This window comes from Natrix helvetica, assembly GCF_964273705.1.
Source record: "Natrix helvetica genome assembly, chromosome: 5".
Lineage (NCBI taxonomy): Eukaryota > Metazoa > Chordata > Lepidosauria > Squamata > Natricidae > Natrix > Natrix helvetica.
The window spans coordinates 42,098,292-42,117,699 of NC_138551.1; the positions used below are offsets into that span (position 1 = coordinate 42,098,292).

The following is a 19,408-nucleotide window of genomic DNA, read 5'->3' on the forward strand; positions in this document are numbered from 1 at the left end:
GGTGTCCAAACTTGGGAACTTTAAGACTTGAGGACTTCAACTCCCGGGAGTTGAAGTCCTCAAGTCTTAAAGTTCCCAAGTTTGCACACCCCTGCCTTAACCGCTCCTCAATGTTCCTGAAGCTGAATTGAGAATGAGAACTGATGTTATCTACTGACTTTCCAGTTACATTTAAAAGTCTGGATGAGAGGGAAATTGAACACATTTCTATCTCCACCCCCTCCCCACCCCCGCGCCTTTCAATTGTGCCCCAAAAGCCGAGTGGGTGGGGCAAGATATAGTTTCACTTTCAGACTCTTCCGAAGCACCCGCTATTTTAATACGAGCTAGTTAACCAGAATATCAACATTACCGTATTAACCCCCCTCTCCCAATTTTTTTTAAAAAAATATTTAATACATTCGTTAAACTTTAAAACGGCAAACGATTGTATTTCTAGTGCCTCCTTGACAGCCCTGGGCGGAGGCTACGAACGGATAGATTGAGAAGCTTCTGTTCTGAATCGGCGGAGTGGGTGGTGCACATGAAAAGTGGCGCTGCGGCGCCGCGAGGGGAAAATCGGGAAGCAGCGACGCCACCAACATCAGCGCCCGATCGAGTCAATCGACCTTAGGCGACGAGCCTTTAAGCGAGCCCACGTGGCGCGTCGCTCCTTTTCCCGCAAAGACGGGGCGGAGCGAACAAGGCAGCGCCTGGATCTGCCCGAGAAGGGAAAGTCGGCCCTGATCTGGTGCAAAAGTGAGTAGGGAGATGGCTGCTGCTTGCGAGGCGCATAGAAGAAGCTTCCGCCTGACGACACTCCTCCCTTCCTTTCCCTTCACTACCGCTCTGCTACCCTCGATCAGAATTCTCCTCCAGGGCCTGCGATTCCCGTGCTCCTCCCGCCCTAAACGCCTGATAGGATTTTCCCACTACCATGAAAAAACACGCATCGAGCACCGCCTCGCCCCCCTCGTTTTGTCCCCTTTCCCATTTAAGCCCTAGCAATCGTAAAAAGAATAATAAATCCGATTGCAAGCCAGTTCGAGGTCACAAAATAGTGTGCAAGTTTTGATATTTTCCAACTAGCAGGAAGAAGGATAAAAGGTGGGAGGATGTTCAAGCCAAGTGTCAAAGTCCGTTTGATGGACTTCAGCTAGCAATATTCTCAGCCACACTGAGCTGCCAAGTGGAGCGCTCTAAAGCACCCGGAATTAAAATATTATATCTGGAAATTGTCAAGATTGGGACACACTGTTAAACGGGCATTCATTTAACTACGGTCTTAAATAAAATGATGAAATAATTTGAAGATGGGCAAAGTGGGACTTACAAGGCTTCTCACTATGGTCTTCCTGGAAGCAGAAGAATGCCTGTGTGGAGTAGAATGAGAAGAAGATTTATGTTGGGAGTCCCACTGCAATGCCCCGTCCAATGGCCTCTGAAATAATGGATGCCATATCCAGGGTGTTATGCTGAGGCCGGAATGAGGGAATCCTCGAATTCTGAGAGAGGAGATCTGGTTCAGGAGTAAGGCTCCTGTCATCTCCCGACTCCTCCCCACTGAGACTGTGGTCCCCCATGCCCCTTGCGTCCCCCGATTGAATGAGGGAGGCCACCCAAAAAGACCAGCTTCCTTGCCCATTTCTGAGGATATGTTGCATATTGTACATGCTTTGAAAAACAAGTTTTCATATTTATTTCTCGTATAGTAAAAACTTAATTTCAAATTCTGAACTGTATTTTGGATGAGGACCATTAATGTATGGGAGCACAAGCAATTATTAATAGTTAATGTAATTATACTTTATTGAAAATTATTTTCTCCTACATAGCAATGTAGAAATAAACAGGGCTGGTGAAGTCAGTTGTGATTGATTTTTAGTCCCTGATCCAACGTAGAGTAGCTTAGCAAATTGCTGTCATGTGATCCTATCCATGACTATGACTTTCTAAACATTTTAAATGGTCTTCATTTTTTTTAAAAGGGAAAATGTAATGGGAGCTTTTTGGAAAGAGGGATTCCATCCAGTTATTTTTTGTGTTTCAGGTTGGTTATGGCTATTTCCAGCCTTGTCCGGCCATGCCTATTTCAATACATTGGGACTGTGCCCAGGTTGGTTACCAGATGCCAGAGAAAAACTAGGAGCATATGGAATAGCACTGCTACTCTATCCGAAATCGAGAAGAAAGCCACACAACCATTGAAGACACTTCTGCTCTTACCTTCTCTCCAGTGGAGCATCAGCAACATAGCTAAGAGAAATCTGCACACCAGCCAGCTTCATCTCCAGGAAGTAATGCTCACATGTGAACGATATGGGGTAGAGAGGCTGCCCTTTGCCCATATTTCTGATTCTGATTTAACTTTCTTTGAGCACCTTTTGCCTGGGAGAGTCATTACAGATGCAGAGGAACTCAAACCTTTCAATGTAGACTGGCTAAAGTCTGTGAGAGGTAAATCATTTTAAATGTTTTATTACATTTCTAGAGTTGCCATCCTGATGAAGCAGTTCTACAAACAGCATAGGACAGGTCAAAGCATTATAAGGATAAATATGGCATTGAAGAGGGGGGGGGTTGTACTACATAGGAGTATCCATACTGTAATGCCAACTAAATTGCATTGGGAAGCTATCTTTATTCTGGGTTGTTGTTGTTTGCAGCTAAGAAATAAATGATGGGAAAATGGGAGGTTGGGTGGGTTAATTTCCTCCCCCATCTAACCCCAATGCATGCAGGGTTGGGTAATTGGACTTCAGTCATACTTGTAATAGAATTCTTTCATCTTATTTCCATTGCAGGCTGCAGTACAGTACTGCTAAAGCCACGGACAACAATGGAAGTATCTCAGATTCTCAAGTAAACATGTTTCTTTGAACATAGTGCACAGTGTTAGAAATTGTTATTCAGAAGAACGTGCCTTATTTCTGTATTGTCCACAGACATATGAAGAACAGGGTACAGAATGAAGTAAAACAGTCACCTCCTGTTACATTTCTGAAGAGTAGTTCAGGAGTTAGGATTGTGGTTTTTAAAGAAGAGTCTTCTTTCCATCGCTCTCTCTCTTCCCCCACCTCTCTTCCTCTCTCTCTATCTCCCTCTCCCGCAGCCTCCTGGCCTTTCCCCCATCCCTCCCTTCCTCATTTCCCTTTATATCAGTATAAAGTCTGAAGCAGATAAAGAGCCATTAGTTATTAAGGTTTAAGGTTCATTAAGTAGGGAAAACTCATATAAGCATGTTTTTTTATAATAAATGAATTGATGTTTAAAAGGATACATAAAGAAAATAGAACGTTACAGTAGTATTTAGCTCCTGGATCTTCTCAGTCTCTTAATTGATGAACAAGTAATTTTTATGTGGGAATACAGAACAATTCTGTATACTTTTCAGTTGACTCAATCTTTGTCTAAAAAGAGAAACTGAGACAACATTAAGGAATCACCAGAGTATACTCCATATCAGCCTTGTGTTTTTAAGAAGACATTAACCTTAAAATAGATTTTTAAAAATGCTGTCAAAATTGTGCTTCCAGATAGATGGATTTGTGTAGGTTACTTCCAGACTCAGCATGCATTTGTTTAATCCCCTCCCACAGACAAATGACTTTTATAGAAGATTCAAATAGTGTTGACTATAATCTTTCAAAATTTTCCCAACTCTTCTATTTTTTTCTTACTACTGGAGCCTTTCCACGAAAAGTGGAAAAAATGATGGTATCTTTTCACTGGAAGCACTATCAGCCTTTGGTCAGGAAGCATCTATGCATTTATGGTGTATAGAACCATCTATAGTCAAAGGGAATTGTGCATGTCAACTTTCCTAGAAATCACATGCAGATTCTCCTAAGACATATTTACACATCCATGTATGCAAGCATTTGAAGAAGCAGTATCAATTAAATAGGTACCAAATGCTGTCAGTCATTAGTACAAATGTGCACTAAATGCTGACAACACAGGTAGTTCTCAACATACAATACAATTGGGGCCAGAATTTTTGTTAGTAAGCAGGGTGGTTGTTAAGTAGTCACATTTGATTTTGCAACCTTTTTGATATAATTGTTAAGGGAATCACTAGTAGTTAACTGAATCACGTGGTTATGAAGCAAATTTGGCTTCCTCCCTTAATCTTGCATCTCAAAAGGGTGGGAAGGTCCCAAATGGCAAATCACATGATCCCAGGACATTGCAACCATTGTAAATACATGCTGGTTGTCAAATGCCTGAATTTGGATGACATGACCATGGGGATGCCTTGATGATCTTAAGTACAAGAATTTGTGATAAATTGCATTTTTCAGTGCTTTTATGACTTCGAATGGTCCTTTAAACAAATGGTTGTAAAGTGAAAAATTCATTTCCTGAATTTGGGATGAACTCCCACTGCTAGCCATTCCCATGTGTTAATATAGGAATCATACCTACTTTCTGACTAGAAGCCAGAAAGTTTACTCTGACTTGATTTGGGGAGACCTAAAGTATCGTATTTTTCAGACTATAAGACATCCCGGAGTATAAGACGCACCAAGATTTCAGAGAGGAAAAAATAGTTTTTGCCCTCCCTGGCCCCTAGGAGCACTCTGCAGGCCTCCTAAACCCTCTAGATTTTGCGAAAAATGGGATGCGTGGGGCAGGGTTTAGGAGGCCAAAAAAGGCCGTATTCAGTGTATAAGGTGCACCAACATTTCCACCCTCTTTGGGGTGGTGGTGGAGTGTGTATTATATTCCAAAAAGTATGGTAATTGTGTCATGGATGCAGCATTTTTAACTTCTAAAACAATAAAAAATGTTTTCCTTTTCAGGTACTGCAATGAGAAGAACTTGGCTGTGAATCCTCAGGGAGGCAACACTGGTCTTGTTGGTGGCAGCGTTCCTGTCTTTGATGAGATCATTCTTTCTTCAGGACTTATGAACCAGATCATCAGTTTTGACGATATTTCTGGTAAATTCTTGTCAAGGCTTGGGCGGGGGAGGAGGGGCAAATTGTCTTTTCAGGGAAGATGGTTCCCAGGCTTAGAAAGTCTAATAAAAGTATTCTCTCCCTCCCGCCACACCTATAAAATTGGGGGGGGGGGGGGGATCTAAATACCGGATAGAGAAATGTTTTTAAACACTTTTGTCCTCAGCCATGTCTTTGAAGATTTCAAAGTGCTGTGTGATTTAAGAAAGGATCTTGCATATATACTGTTAGATCTGGGCAAGGAGAGAACAGACTGCGGACACGAAATGACTTTACAGCTCTTTATTAGTAGTAGTAGTGATCCAGCTTGCTCTGTGGCCGGAGGGTTCCCCTTTTATAGTACTCGGGTACGCCTCTCGACCAATCAGAGCGATACCTGTTTCCCGCTGTAGCAGCGGACCAGAGAGGAGACTTCCTCCGATATATGTTAATATCTAACACCCCTCCCCTCCTAGACGGAACGTTGCGGTTAGTAACATAGTCTTTTAGGTATGTTGGAGTTTGCCTTACTCGGGAGGAGCGTCGCAGTTCGGGTTGGTTAGAAGTGGTTGCAGGATCGGATGCTTTTTCTGTTTCTCGTTCGGGGGGTTTCGTGCCTTCGTTGCTAGGGCGTTCCGGAGTCTGCTCGGTTACGTTGCTTGGGGTTTGCTCTGCTTCGTGCTCGATCTCTTGTTCAGACCTGGGCTCGCAGGTGTCGTAGTTCTCTGTGTTGGGGCTCTCGAGTGGCTGACTTTGCGTTAGTAGGTAGCTCTCGTCCTCGGTTCGAAGGTCTGAGTGTGCTAGGCGACCTCGAAGTTGATCGATGTGCCTTTTCCAGTTCCGCCCATCTTCCAGTTCCAACAGATACGATCGTGGACCCGTGATGCCAATGACCTTTGCCGGCATCCACAATGTTCCCCCTGCATAGTTGTGGGCGTATACTGAATCCCCTATGGTAAAAGGTCCGAATTTTGCTTGTGGAGTCTGGGGGTGCTGTGGCAGAGTAATTTGGGTGAAGACGGTCCAGGTGAGACCGTAGACGGCGGCCCATGAGTAGTTCAGCGGGGCTCCTACCCGTCGTTGCGCTTGGGGTAATATGCTGAATTAGGAGGTAATGGTCAATGCGTGTTTGCCAATCACCTGGACCCATCCTAGCGAGGGCCTCTTTTGCGAATCGCACCATTCTCTCCGCCTGTCCATTTGACGCCGGATGGAATGGCGCGACGAGGGCATGCCGAATTCCCTGACCTGCTAGATATGTCTCAAATTGCATGGCCGTGAACTGGGGCCCGTTATCGGAGACCAGGAGGTCGGGCAGGCCATGAGTGGCGAAAAGTCGCCGTAGAACCTTAATGACTGCCTCTGCCGTGGTTGAAGTCATTAGGACTACTTCTAGCCATTTCGAGTATGCATCCACAACTATAAGGAAAGTCTGACCTTGGAATGGCCCTGCGAAGTCGATGTGTATTCGCGACCAGGGTGCTTTAGGCTTCTCCCATTCTGTGGCGGGCGCTTCCGGGGGTGCTGGTCTCGATTCCTGGCATGGGTCGCAAGTGGCCACCCATTCCTCTATTTCTTTGTCCATGTTTGGCCACCAAACGTAACTTCTTGCTAACGCCTTCATCCTAACAATCCCCGGATGACCCACATGTAAAGCATCTAATACATTCCTACGTAAAGCATACGGAATAACAACTCGATCCCCCCACAATAAGCAACCTTGTAACACTGAGAGTTCGTCCCGTTTTGACCAAAACACTTTGAATTCCGGGCCCACGTTTCCCTTCGGCCACCCCCCCCAAACCCAAGTTTGAACTTGCTTTATTAACATGTCTTTAGAAGAAAACCTTGCAACATCGTAGGAAGAAACCGGTCCTGAGTCCAAACAATCAATGAGCAGCACCGGCACTTCGGGAGTGGGGTCTGGCAAAAGGTCCGGTAGTGGGCAACGGCTGAGTGCGTCTGCGTGTCCTAGAGTGGAACCCGGTCGATGAATTAATTTGTATGAGTACGCAGCCAGGAAAACAGTCCACCTGGTCATGCGTGGAGAAAGGGAGACTGGAGTGGGGCGGTTTCCCGCCAAAAGTCCCAACAGCGGTTTGTGATCTCTAATCAGTTCAAAATCGCGGCCGTAGAGGTATTTGTGGAAACGTTTTACTCCAGCTACAGCAGCTAGCGCTTCCCTGTCCATCTGGCTGTAATTCCTCTCGGCCGATGAAAGAGTCCTGGAGTAGAAGGCGATGGGTGCTTCTTTTCCGTCGGGCATCCGGTGGCTGAGGACTGCGCCGACTCCAAAAGGTGATGCGTCGCAGGTCAATACCAGCGGTAGTGTCTGGCTGTATTGGACTAACAGTGAGTCAGTGGTGAGCAGGCGCTTTACTCCGGCAAAAGCTGCTGCTTCGGATCGTCCCCATTTCCATGGTGTGTTCCTCTGGAGTAGACGGTGTAGTGGCTCAGCAACGGTCGCCTTCTGTCTCAGAAAAACGCTGTAGAAGTTAAGTAGTCCGAGGAAGGCCTGCAACTCGGTCTGATTTCGTGGTGTGGGGGCGTCCTGGATCGCCTTAATTTTCTTTGAAGTGGGGTGTATTCCCTGACCATCGATTCTATAACCCAGGAATTCTACGCTAGGCACGTTAATTTGGCATTTTTCCTTTTTGAGGCGGAGACCCTTTTCTCTGATTCTGGCCAAAACAGTTCTGACTCTTTTATTTAATTGCTCCTCGTTTGCAGCGGACACCAAGATGTCGTCAAAATAGGGGACGACTCCCGGTATCCCTTGCAAAAGTCGTTCCATGACGCTCTGGAACAATCCTGGAGCAATACTCACACCGAATTGTAGCCGGTTGCATTTGAATGCTCCTCTATGCGTCACTATAGTTTGGGCCTCCGCTGTGGCGCTATCAACGGGCAGCTGCTGGTAAGCTTGTGCCATGTCTAATTTTGCAAATACCTTTCCTGGCCCCAACGAGTGCAATAAGTGCTGTACTACAGGCACAGGATATGCGCTTTGTTGTAGCGCAACATTAATTGTGCATTTATAGTCCGCGCAGATGCGGACTGATCCGTCTGGTTTGACTGGGGTCACGATGGGCGTTTCCCAGCGCGTGTGATCCACCGGCTCAAGGATTCCTTGCTCCACTAACTTATCTATTTCCTTATCTATTTTTGGGCGGAGTGCAAAAGGCACTCATCTCGGTTTAAGTCGGATTGGCGCCACTTTGGGGTCTAAATTGAATGAAATCGGTTTACCCACATACTTACCAAGACCGGGGCTGAACACATCCTCGAACTCCTTAAAAATCTGCTCAGCGCTGCTGTTTTCCACAGCGTTGATTCCGGTGACTTCTAGCCCCAAGGATTCAAACCAATCCAGTCCTAGGAGGTTTTGTAATGGTGCGCTGGCGATGGTCACGGGCAGCTGGGCTACGATGTCCTTGAAACGGATCTGGAACGTGCCTTGGCCTACGATGGGGACTCGGTTCCCCTGGTAGTCTCGTAGCAGGATGTCTGGAGCGTGTAGTTAGCTCTTTTTGAGGCTAGGGATAGCCTGTTTCATGGATGCCCATGAAATGATCGTCAGGGACGATCCTGTATCAACTTCCAGCTCGCAAGGTGAGCCCTCCAAGAGGACTGTGACTTTCAGCTTTTTAGGCCGCTTGGTGCGGACCTGGCTTATTGTTGTGAGATACGTTCGCAATTCCTCTCTCTGGGTCAACTCTATCTCATCATCTATATCCTGAAAATACTCTCGTTGAGCGTCTTGATAGAACGCTCTCTCAGCTCTTTGTGTGTAGTCTCTCTGGGAATACGCTCGCTCAGCTCCTTGTGTGTAATCTCTCTGGGGATACGCTCGCTCAGCTCTTTGGGAATTTTCTCTCTGGGCGCCCTTTTTGATTTCGCCAAGCCCCTGGGTTGGGCTTCTGTTGGCGGTACATGGGTGGCTGCCGTGAGGCAGGGACTTCGCTCCGGCACACTCGTGCGATGTGCCCAAGTTTGTTGCAGTGCGAACAAACAACGTTCCTGAACCTACAGGTAGACCTGGGGTGATTCCCTCCGCAACTTGCGCAGGGCGGCAAACGGAATCCGGGTTTCCCCCCAGGCCTCATGTGACTGCTCCGCATCAGGTGACTGTCCTCGAACTCGGGATCCTCGTAGTCGGGGCTTGTGTCCTCGTAGTGAACTCTGGTTTGCCTTGGTACTGGCTGGTTTACGCTGAACCCCCGTTGTATGGTTACCGATGATTTCTCCGCTGACTCTGACGCTCTTGCTTCGTTTAGAGCTATCTGTAGGGTTAAATTCGGGTTTGCCAACAGCTTCTTTTGTAGTGAAATGTCTCTTAACCCACAGATTAGCTGCGCTAAGATATGCTCGTCCAGATCCCTGAACTCGCAGTGAGTTGCTGCTTTACGCAGGGCTGCAACATATTGATTTATTGATTCTCCCGCTTTCTGGTTCCGTGTGTTGAATTCCTTGCGGCACACATGGCGGGAAGGTTTTGGCACGTAATGAGTCTGTAGCGTCTGTTGCAACGCCGTCCATGATACTGCCTGTATCGGAGTAGGCGCGGTGAGGTCTCTGTTGTGGCCCAGCCGGTGCCGGTGCCGCTGCCACCAGACTCCGACAGCGAGGTGTCCTCTGAGTCGGCTCAAGAGGAGGTGGGGGACCCTGGACAGGGTTCCGACGCTGAGCAGGGCGCAGAGAGGCTGGTTGGCCACCAGGGGGCGCCTGAGGCATGGAGCAGTGGTGAAAGCCAAAGGAAGGGGGCTCCTGATGTCATGCCTTGGAGCAGTGGAGAGGAGTCACAGGACAGTGAGTCAGACAGCAGTGAGCTATTAGATGCTCGTTACCGACGTGCTACCCGGCGTAAGGAGCAATTGAGCAATTACCGGAGGTAATGGCTCTCAGCTGCTGATCATTAGACTCCTCTCCAGACTATAAAGGGACTGCTTGTGGACACACCCTTTGCAGGAATCAACTGATCATTGGAGTTGGAGAAGCTCAGATCTGTGTCGTACTTTGGCAGGCTGGATTGCTGCTAAAGGTTTTACCTGGATTACTGTCAATCTGTTCCCTGGACCTTGGCTGCTAAGGTGATTATCTGGAGCTTGGTAGCTGGATTGCTGCCAAGGGGTGTCGCTGTAGCTGGATTGCTGCCCAGAGTGCTATCTTGACCTTGGCAGGCTGGATTGCTGCCAAGGTGGAACCTGTATGTCAATAAACATCTTTGAAGAGACTTTGTGTCGGAGTGTCTTGGTATACAAGAGGAGGGGGTCAGAACAGGTCTCTGGCCGTGTTGAAGACTTCTTTCCCGCAGTAGCCGAGGAAGATGTTTTTCTTCCGGGCGTCGGTGATCCCCGTGTATTCGTTCGCTTCGAGAAAACACTCGAATCGAATCATGAAGGCTTCCCACTCGTCGTTCGCTGGGTCGAATGGAGCGGGGGGAGTGTGCATCGCCATCTTCTCTCGTTTGAATTTGCCGCGCTGCAGTGACCGAGATGGCTGCCGGAATTTCTGCCGAATTCCTGGGCTGGATCAAATCCGGAGATTCTGGAGTAGCGTTCTTCGTCCTATCTGCCTCTCAATCCCACCCTCGTCGCCAATGTTAGATCTGGGCAACGAGAGAACAGACTGCGGACACGAAGTGACTTTACAGCTCTTTATTAGTAGTAGTAGTGATCCAGCTTGCTCTGTGGCCGGAGGGTTCCCCTTTTATAGTACTCGGGTACGCCTCTCGACCAATCAGAGCGATACCTGTTTCCCGCTGTAGCAGCGGACCAGAGAGGAGACTTCCTCCGATATATGTTAATATCTAACATATACCGTGTTTCCCTGAAAATAAGACAGAGCTGGGCCAGGGTATCGTGAGGCTGGGAGGCATGGGAGCAGAACAGCCACTCTCGCACCCTCCTCTCCAGCCATGCAGAGCACCATTCACTGGCATTTTGAAGGCGCCAAGCCGTGAGAGCCGGGCGGTGGCGAACTGGTGCTCACGCGGCTTGGCAATACCCCTAGATCAGTGAATGGCACTGTGCCTGGCTGGAAAGGGGGTTTGCTGGGTGGTTGCTTGTGAGCGTGGTCGTTTCCGCCCGGTAACCCCCCTCTTCAGCTGGGCACAGCCCCGCTCACCAACCTAAGGTATCCCGAAGGTGCCAAGCAACGCAATCACCTTTGCCCCCCCCCCGGTTCCCACGGCTTGGCACCTTCGGGATACCGCTAGGTTGGTGAGCGACGCTCTGCCTGACCGGAGGTGGGGGGTTGTCCAGGGGGCTTATTTGCAGAGGAGGGCTTATATTTTTGTCCACCAGAAAAATGTGGCAGGACAGTTTCAGGACATGTCGTATTTTCGGGGAAACACAGTAATAGTCACCTGACTACTGCAAGGAAGGTTAGTTGAAGAGTTAGAAGACCTACTCAAGGTTATCCAACTGAGGTCACACAATACCTTTAAATTTAATTCCTTTTCTTGTTATATTGCTATATTGAGCCATAAATTCACTAGAGCCTGGGTTAGGCAGCATGCTAAATGAAAACAACTGGGCCAAGTTAAATTAATTGAGCTTAGCCAGTCGTGAAGATGCCATTGCTAGATCTTTGATTGCTAATTGTATCTCACAAATCCAACCAGCTTGTTTTATGCCTGAATTGGGAGAAAGCTGCTCCATTAGAAAGAGAGTTATATTTATCTGACATTACTGTGATTTGATACTTATGCCTTAGGAATCCTGATTTCCCAGGCGGGCTGCATTTTAGAGAACCTCAACCAGTATTTGGAGCCAAAGGGCTTTGTCATGCCTCTTGACCTTGGAGCCAAGGGCAGTTGCCATATTGGAGGAAACATAGCTACAAATGCAGGGGGCTTACGCCTCCTGAGGTATGGGTCCCTTCGAGGGACAGTTCTTGGATTGGAAGTGGTAAGTTGAAATTCAGAAAAGCACTTTCTGTTTTTTTAAAAAATTATTTAAAATAAATATTCTCTCCCATTCCCTTTATTCTATTTCAAAGGTACTACTACCATATGTTTCTTTTTTTTTTTTTTACAAAATTGTAACTTAGAAACTACTGTTTCTCCAGTTCAGCCTGTGTAACCATCATAAACAAAATTTAAAAGAAGAACATTGTATTGATTTATTGAAATAAAGCTGATTCATTAATGATGGACCAAATTTTGTCCTCTTTCAGGTGCTGGCTGATGGCTCCATCCTGAACTGTTTGGCATCTCTGCGAAAAGACAATACTGGCTATGACTTGAAGCAGCTTTTCATTGGCTCAGAGGGGACTTTGGGGATGGTCACTGCTGTATCCATCCTTTGTCCACGGAAATCAGATGCTGTGAATCTGGCATTTCTTGGTGCGAGTCATTCCTGTCTCTTGTTTTTAGTCCATTTTTGTACTTCCAAGTGTTGCACAGGAAGAGTGCACCTGAGGTAGCAGTTTATCAAGGCTGTTTTGTAACCACTTGTTGTGATCACCAGTGTTAGTAATGAAAATGGAGAAAATAATTTATGCCGCTAGCAAACTCTTTCTTACTACTGGCCTGGAAGCCACAGGCAGATGTGAGAAATCAGGGCATCCTAAAATAATAGCTGGATATGAAATATAATTATCATGAATCTTGTCTAATTTATAGATGCCACCTCAAAACTGTTATCAGTGGCAAATCACAGCTCTCATGTAAAATGAAACAAACTAATTCCTCACTCATACATAACTACAACAAAATCACATCTGGCTATCTCCTTTTTCCCCTCTGCCTTTATGAGTTGCCTTCACTTCACCTCTATTCCATATCTGGAGCAGCTTTAGGTTGTTCTTTGCTGGGCTGGTTTTGAAGTAACATTTTCCTCCTTATTTTGCCATGGTTTTTGCCATGTATACAACATAATGTGTTATTCCCACTGATCTGTTGGTGGTGCAGTCGCATGGCTTCTAAGGGATGAGTGCAACCTGGGATCTATTGGTCCTATTAGTTCTGGTGCCCTTTGAGACCTGGCTACTGTCTTCTGGGTCTTCTGATTCGGGTAATGGGTAAGTCTGGTTCTTCAAAACCAGGCTGTTGCCCAATACCTCCAATATGTCCAAGCTATTCCTGATTGCAAAACTTAAATCAGCTAGAATAGCTGTTGATAGGTCGCAGGATGCGGGCAGTGCATGATGATGTTGGGAAGAGAGAAGATCTTGCTCTGCTGTTTGATAATGTGTCTTTTCCCACACCTGTTCAGCTGTTGTCTGGGATGCTTTTGAAGATGACTTTAGTACTTTTTTGGGAATAGCACACATATCAGCAAAGAGTCATATTCCCTTTGAAACCCTTATAAAACACCTGGACCTAAACAAAGCAAATGTCAGAATTCATCTTCTCAGCTACCGAGACCAGCGGTTTTGTCTTCCAAGGTTTCAGACTCATGCTGGAGGCCCATTCTTAGGGAACTTCTCTGTGTGCCCTGAGGGTGGGCTCCAGCAGAAGTCCAAAAGATCAGAAAACAAAACCTCTGGTGACTGACTCAGATTGGATCCTGCAACATTATCCTGGGAAACATATATTCATCTTCATTCATGAAAGCTAGGGGAATGGACTAATTTCTACCTTTCGTGCACACACTAAATGAGAACAATTAAATTTCAATTATCTACTTTAGTTTTATAGAAATGACTTTGTCAGTTTCATTCTCTTTTGTTAATCTTGGAGTGACGGTAGAATGAATGAAGGTAGCAATTACCGTATTTTTCACCCTATAAGATGCACTTTTTTACTCCAAAAAAGAGGGTGAAAATCTGGGTGCGTCTTATACGCCGAATGTAGCCACCTGGGTCATCTAAAAATGGGGCAGGCAAACACCAGTGAGGAAGAAAGTGATGACAATGACTGCGTGGATCTGTCCTTCCTCATTTCTGATAGCAGCGAAGAAGAGGAATTCTTTGGGTTCAAATAAAAACATTACAGCCTTATTTTTGTTACTTTCACTGTTTACTGACTTTACTGACTGTTAATGAGAGTAAAGATAGTTCTTAATATGTTACATGGTTGACATAAAATTGTTCTTAAACTGCTGTTAGCTTTATACAGTTGATATAAAATATTTTACTACAGTATTTGGTTCAGAATCTTTTTTTTCTAGATTTTCCTCCTTTAAAATTGAGTGCGTCTTATATTCCGGAGCGTCTTATAGGGCGAAAAATACGGTACATATTTAAAGCAAAAGAAAGAATAGATATGAAAAGTTCTAGTGCTTTCCCTACCATTTTTAAATTTTGTTTGTGTGCCTTCTTACTTATTTTCTGTGATTTTTTTTGCTTCCACCATAAAGCTTGCCCAAGTTTCTCTCAGGTCCTGAGAACCTTCATAATCTGCAAGGATATGCTGGGAGAAATTCTGTCTGCTTATGAGTTCATGGACAATGGATGCATGAAGTTGGTAGAGAGGCATCTGAAACTGACCAATCCAGTAACAGGTACCAGCTGCTCCACAAATGGATTCCCGTTACTAGTTCTATGTGCTTTTGCTTAAATAATCTGATGACTGTACTAGATTTAAATGTACTAGATTCATTGGTACTTAATTTGCTGCCCTGTTACCTAAATTAATTTAGGTCTTCAATATATTTTGCTCATAGTTACATGATGATGTAGGTATTGTGATCTGTGCATGATAATATTTATTGGTTTTTAAAAAAAAAATCCTTATTAAACCTATGATTTTAACAAAACAATTTATCATGGTATGAGGGAAAAGCTATTTCTCTGCCATTTTCTGTAATTTATAGTTTAAGTTAGTGTAGAACAGTTAAGAGAATTAGGAGGGAGTTTATAATGTCTGGGAATACAGTTATCTTTAATGTATCTTTAATGTATCTTTAATGTTAATTCTAGGGCTGGTTGTTGTATGTACTGTCATTAATTTAGTCTTCTTTATATTTAATTTTAGTCCTATTTTTCCACTGTACTCTTTGACTTTAGCTGGGCAGTTGGGATAACTTGCACACTTTGGGTGTCTCTGCTGGGAATATGTATTGTTAGCATATACTCCTGGCATTCTTTGCTCATCCCTCTCAGGAACATTCCATCACTATAACGGGACTTTGGGTGTGTGTGTATGTATGTCCCAACTCTATATTATTCAATTTTCATAATCCTAGGAAATTTGACTTAATTTTTACATGCAAAATCTCATAACTTAGGTTGATGTATATGTTTGAAACTGCATGACTCTTTAATTCTGCTTTTTGTAAACCTAGAAAGTCCTTTTTATGTGTTAATTGAGACTTCAGGCTCCAATTCTACTCATGATGAGGAAAAACTCAGCCATTTCCTGGAACATGTAATGGGCTCAGATTTGGTGGTAGATGGAACTCTGGCCTCAGAAGGAAAAAAGATGAAGGTAATTTTTCTTTCTTTCTTACCAACAGGTTTGGTTTGGATTCAAACATGATTTAAATTTGAAACATGTTTCAATGGGCAGCTATTGGCCATGTAATTTTGATATGTGATCAGTGAATGTTAAATTCAAACAATACATTGTAAGTCAGTTGAAGTTAGAGTCTCAGAGAACTGTCTAGATTATCTTACAGTTATCTGAATGTTATTTCCAAATGTCCAATAAAATCAGGCAGAGTAGATGCATTTTGGGTCACATCCCAAAGGTGCTTTTTCAAGAGACAACTGGATTTTCTGTTTTTTTTCTTTGAAGATGTCCTGCTTCTCATCCAAGAAGTTTCTTCACCTCTGAAGAAGCTTTTTGGATGAGAAACAAAATGTCTTAAAAGAAAAACCGGAAAATCCAGTTGCCTCTTGAAAAAAACACCTTTGGGGCAACCAGGACCAGGATGATTGAGAATCTCCATAGACATTTGGGCCCCATTGCTGAAAGAGAATAATCTTATAGGACCTGGGAATGTTACTACTCTGCTGCAGAACTTCCCTCAATATGTGGGTCTTGTGTGATCACCAGTACCCATCTACAATCCTCAGAACCCTACAGAATGAGTGAGTCTAAAATTTACATATTTTGCATTTTAAGAACTCCATATCATTACCGTCATCCCCTAAACCCTCAGGGAAGACAGAAGATCAGAGTGCAGTTTCTAGGTTTAAAACGTTGTCCCATCTTTGCTTCTAGTCTAATGTTTTATACAAGAATGCTTCTAAACCCCTTGTCAGTCCCTTATATGTGTTAGACAATTAAAAAAGAGGTTGAAAGACTACAAAGTAATGCTTCGTTTGGAAATATGCCCAGAGTTAGAAAAAAAGACAAAGATAACTTGAGTGGCAAAATGCATTTTGGGTCTAAAGGAGATGAGAGCTTTTTTATCAGATTGCTTTTTAGTAAATGAGGGTTTTGGGGCCAGGCCACATATAGAATGGCCCATATTTTGTGAATAAGCGATTGCCTTTCTTTATAGAAGGCATGCCAGCCATATTGGAATAGTGTACAGATGATGCTTTTAATTCCAAAATGCACCTCTTATCCCTGGTTTATACAAGAGAACTTTTGGGCCCAAATCCTTCAGTACTGATGTTTTCTGTGCAAGCATTGCTGCTCAATGTGCAGATCTAAATAAATATAATGTAAGTTACTTATTGTTTGGTCTTTTTAAACTGTTCTTCATTTTAAAAAAATTCCAAGGCAGGATACAACGGAAGAAACCAATAAAAATTATACAGCGTTCAGAAATGAGAACAACACAAAGACACAGTTAACTTTTGTAAATCATACATTCTGGAAGAATGCCAATGTGGTATTGTTTCCTCTAAACAATATATTTGGTCAACTACAGGCGTTATGGGCTTTACGGGAACGGATCACAGAAGCCCTGACATGTGATGGAGTTGTTTATAAATATGACATTTCACTCCCTGTGGAAAAACTCTATGATCTTGTGACTGACATGAAAGTACGGCTGGGTACAGCTGCGAAGAATGTGGTTGGCTATGGACATCTAGGTGAGTTCCACTATGCTGGTAAAAACTTCCTTAATTATGAATTGCAATGTGTTGTTGGCTTACCATTTCCACCATCTCCAGTTAACTGCAAAAGAGTATGAAAATTGTTTCCTTTTAATAAAAAAATATCATATCACAGTTAAGGAATTAGTAAAGTATTGTCTACTTTCTCTTTTGAAACCAGTTCTCAGTACTAATGGATATCACAGAAAGAGAATAATTATATTGTCTATTTTCTCTTTTGAAATCAATTCTTATTTCTGGTTTGCTTTGACAGGAGATGGAAACCTGCACCTGAATGTCACAGCAGAGTCATACAGTCATTCTCTCCTGGATGCCATTGAGCCATATGTGTATGAATGGGTTTCACAATATTATGGCAGCATCAGTGCCGAGCACGGCCTGGGTTTCAAGAAGAAACATTACATCCACTACAGTAAGCCAAAGGAGGCCGTTCTTCTCATGCAGCAGTTCAAGGTTATGTTAGATCCTAAAGGAATTTTAAACCCTTATAAAACATTACCGTCAAAGGCTGAATAATGATTCTTTTGGAAGTTTTAATCGATTGCTTGGAGTATGGCGTAGCAGGTCTTTTTGTAAATAAACTCTGAAGCCAGAGCCAGTTTTCTCTTTTTCTAAAGAAGAAGAATAAAGCAATTGAACTGGATTCATTTCCCAGTATTATCTACCACAGTTTTATTTTCGGATCTGAATGAAAACATTGGCAGCTTCAGGAATACTATTTCCTAAGGATCCTCTCCTCTTGTCTTCAAGGGCTGTTTCTTGAAAGCAAACCAGAATAAGAGAACTGTAGGCCTTCAGTTCAACCACAGCTCTGTCCTGTCTCAATTATGATATCGGGAAGTAAGGATCATGTAGTACAATAGCATTCAGAAGGTCCGAGTCATCCATCCCTAAAATGTAAAATGGTTTCTTAATGGCATAAATGCTGTAAAAATTAAACAAAATTTTATCCCTTTGTAAAACAATCCAGTATGAATGTTCATTTATAGCCTGATATCACAACATCTATATGACATTTTCTTCCTTGTTTTCAAATAGTTTGATTCAGAATACAAAGCTTCAAACATTTTATACAGTATATGGAGCCTAAATCATGCAGAAGCTAACAGGAAAAGCCCACTGCCTGATTAGTAGCACACGTTAAGCACAGACATAGAACGTGTTAATGTAACTAATGTACGTGTTAAATAATAAATAATTAAACTGCAAATAAAATCCTGCAAGGATGAAACATGCTTCTTAAGATCTCTCTACTATCCAAAAGACACCCGTGAACATGTAACTGATTCAAAGAAGACCAAAGAAAGATAGAAAAAGTATATTGAAATACTATACAGTAGAGATGTCAACATCAAAAATACATTGGAAGACATTCCCTACTCACAAGTATATCTAGTACTGGAAAAATGAACTTAGAAAAGTACTCCAGTCATTGCCAAGTTGGCAGCCTAAACAAATTGATAAAATCTCTGCAGAAACATGTATAACAACAAAAGACAAATTAGAAAATTCTCAGTTAATAAAGATTTTAACCAACTAGTCCAGGGGTGTCAAACTTGCGGGCTAGGTGTGCCCATCCCCGGTTTAGCAAAGGGGGGGGGAAAGTTGTAATATGTCACGTGACAACAATGTGTTGTCACGAGTTTGACACCCCTTAACTAGCCAAACAGGAACAGTGAATAGATTAAAGAGGTAAATCTACAGAAAAACTTAACACTGTGCAAAGTGTTAAACGAAATAAAAATTGGGAACATTATCACTCTATACGAAGTAGGAAATAACAAATAGTGTTTAAGCTGGCTTTAGAAAAGGCAGGGAAACACAAAACATTGCTGATGTACACTAGATAATTGAGTAAGTGAAAGAAACCCTAACCCTAACCCTAAATAGATTATAGACATTACTGATTACAGAAGGCCTTTGATTCTGTCAGTCATGTCAAACTGGAATGTGCTTTAAAAAAGAATCTAGAATATCTCCTTATCGCCATCAAACTCTACAAAGAGATTAGGAAACCACAGTCTCAGAGAACATGGCAAAACATTGGCAAAGCATGGTTTAGAGTGAGAAAAGAATGAGACACTCCCTGAATATATAAGGGAAATTGATTGGAAGAAGTTAATTTTTTTTTAAATTGGAGGAAGACTTTTCGGTAATTTCCAATGTTAATAACATTACTCTGATGACTATACATGTAAAGAATGCAAGTTCCTATGAAAAAAGTTAATGAGCACAGTGAAAAAATGGGACTGAAAGTTAATATTAAAAAAGACCAAACCATGGTAATAATAAAAGGAGCCATAACAGCTTTAGAACTGACAATGAAAATATCGAAGTGGTAAATAGCTTCTGCCTTTTAGGCTCAAACATCAATTACAAACGAACAAGCAACCATGAAATATGCCATAGACTAGCACATGGCAGAACAGCCATGAAAAGCTTGGGAAAGATGCCATGATGAGATAATGCAAGCAATGCAGTCCCTATGGCAGGGGTCCCCAATCTTTGGTATGTTGCCTGTGGCAC

At 43.4% G+C, this 19,408-nt stretch overlaps 1 protein-coding gene across 2 annotated transcripts; it reads left to right on the top strand.

The window, feature by feature from the left end:
- Positions 1-480: 480 nt before the first annotated feature.
- D2HGDH (D-2-hydroxyglutarate dehydrogenase) lies at positions 481-17,847 on the top strand. 2 transcript variants are annotated; one of them, XM_081954461.1, is made up of 10 exons: positions 481-738; positions 2,030-2,436; positions 2,784-2,841; positions 4,785-4,924; positions 11,639-11,832; positions 12,101-12,269; positions 14,227-14,370; positions 15,154-15,296; positions 16,693-16,858; positions 17,136-17,847. In XM_081954461.1, the coding sequence occupies exons 2-10, from the start codon at positions 2,037-2,039 to the stop codon at positions 17,396-17,398; spliced, it is 1,677 nt and encodes a 558-aa protein (XP_081810587.1). In that variant the 5' UTR covers positions 481-738; positions 2,030-2,036; the 3' UTR covers positions 17,399-17,847. The 2 variants fall into 2 exon arrangements, with proteins under 2 accessions (XP_081810587.1, XP_081810588.1); XM_081954462.1 differs by lacking the exons at positions 481-738; positions 2,784-2,841 and having other exon boundaries at positions 2,302-2,436.
- The last annotated feature ends 1,561 nt before the right edge of the window (positions 17,848-19,408 follow it).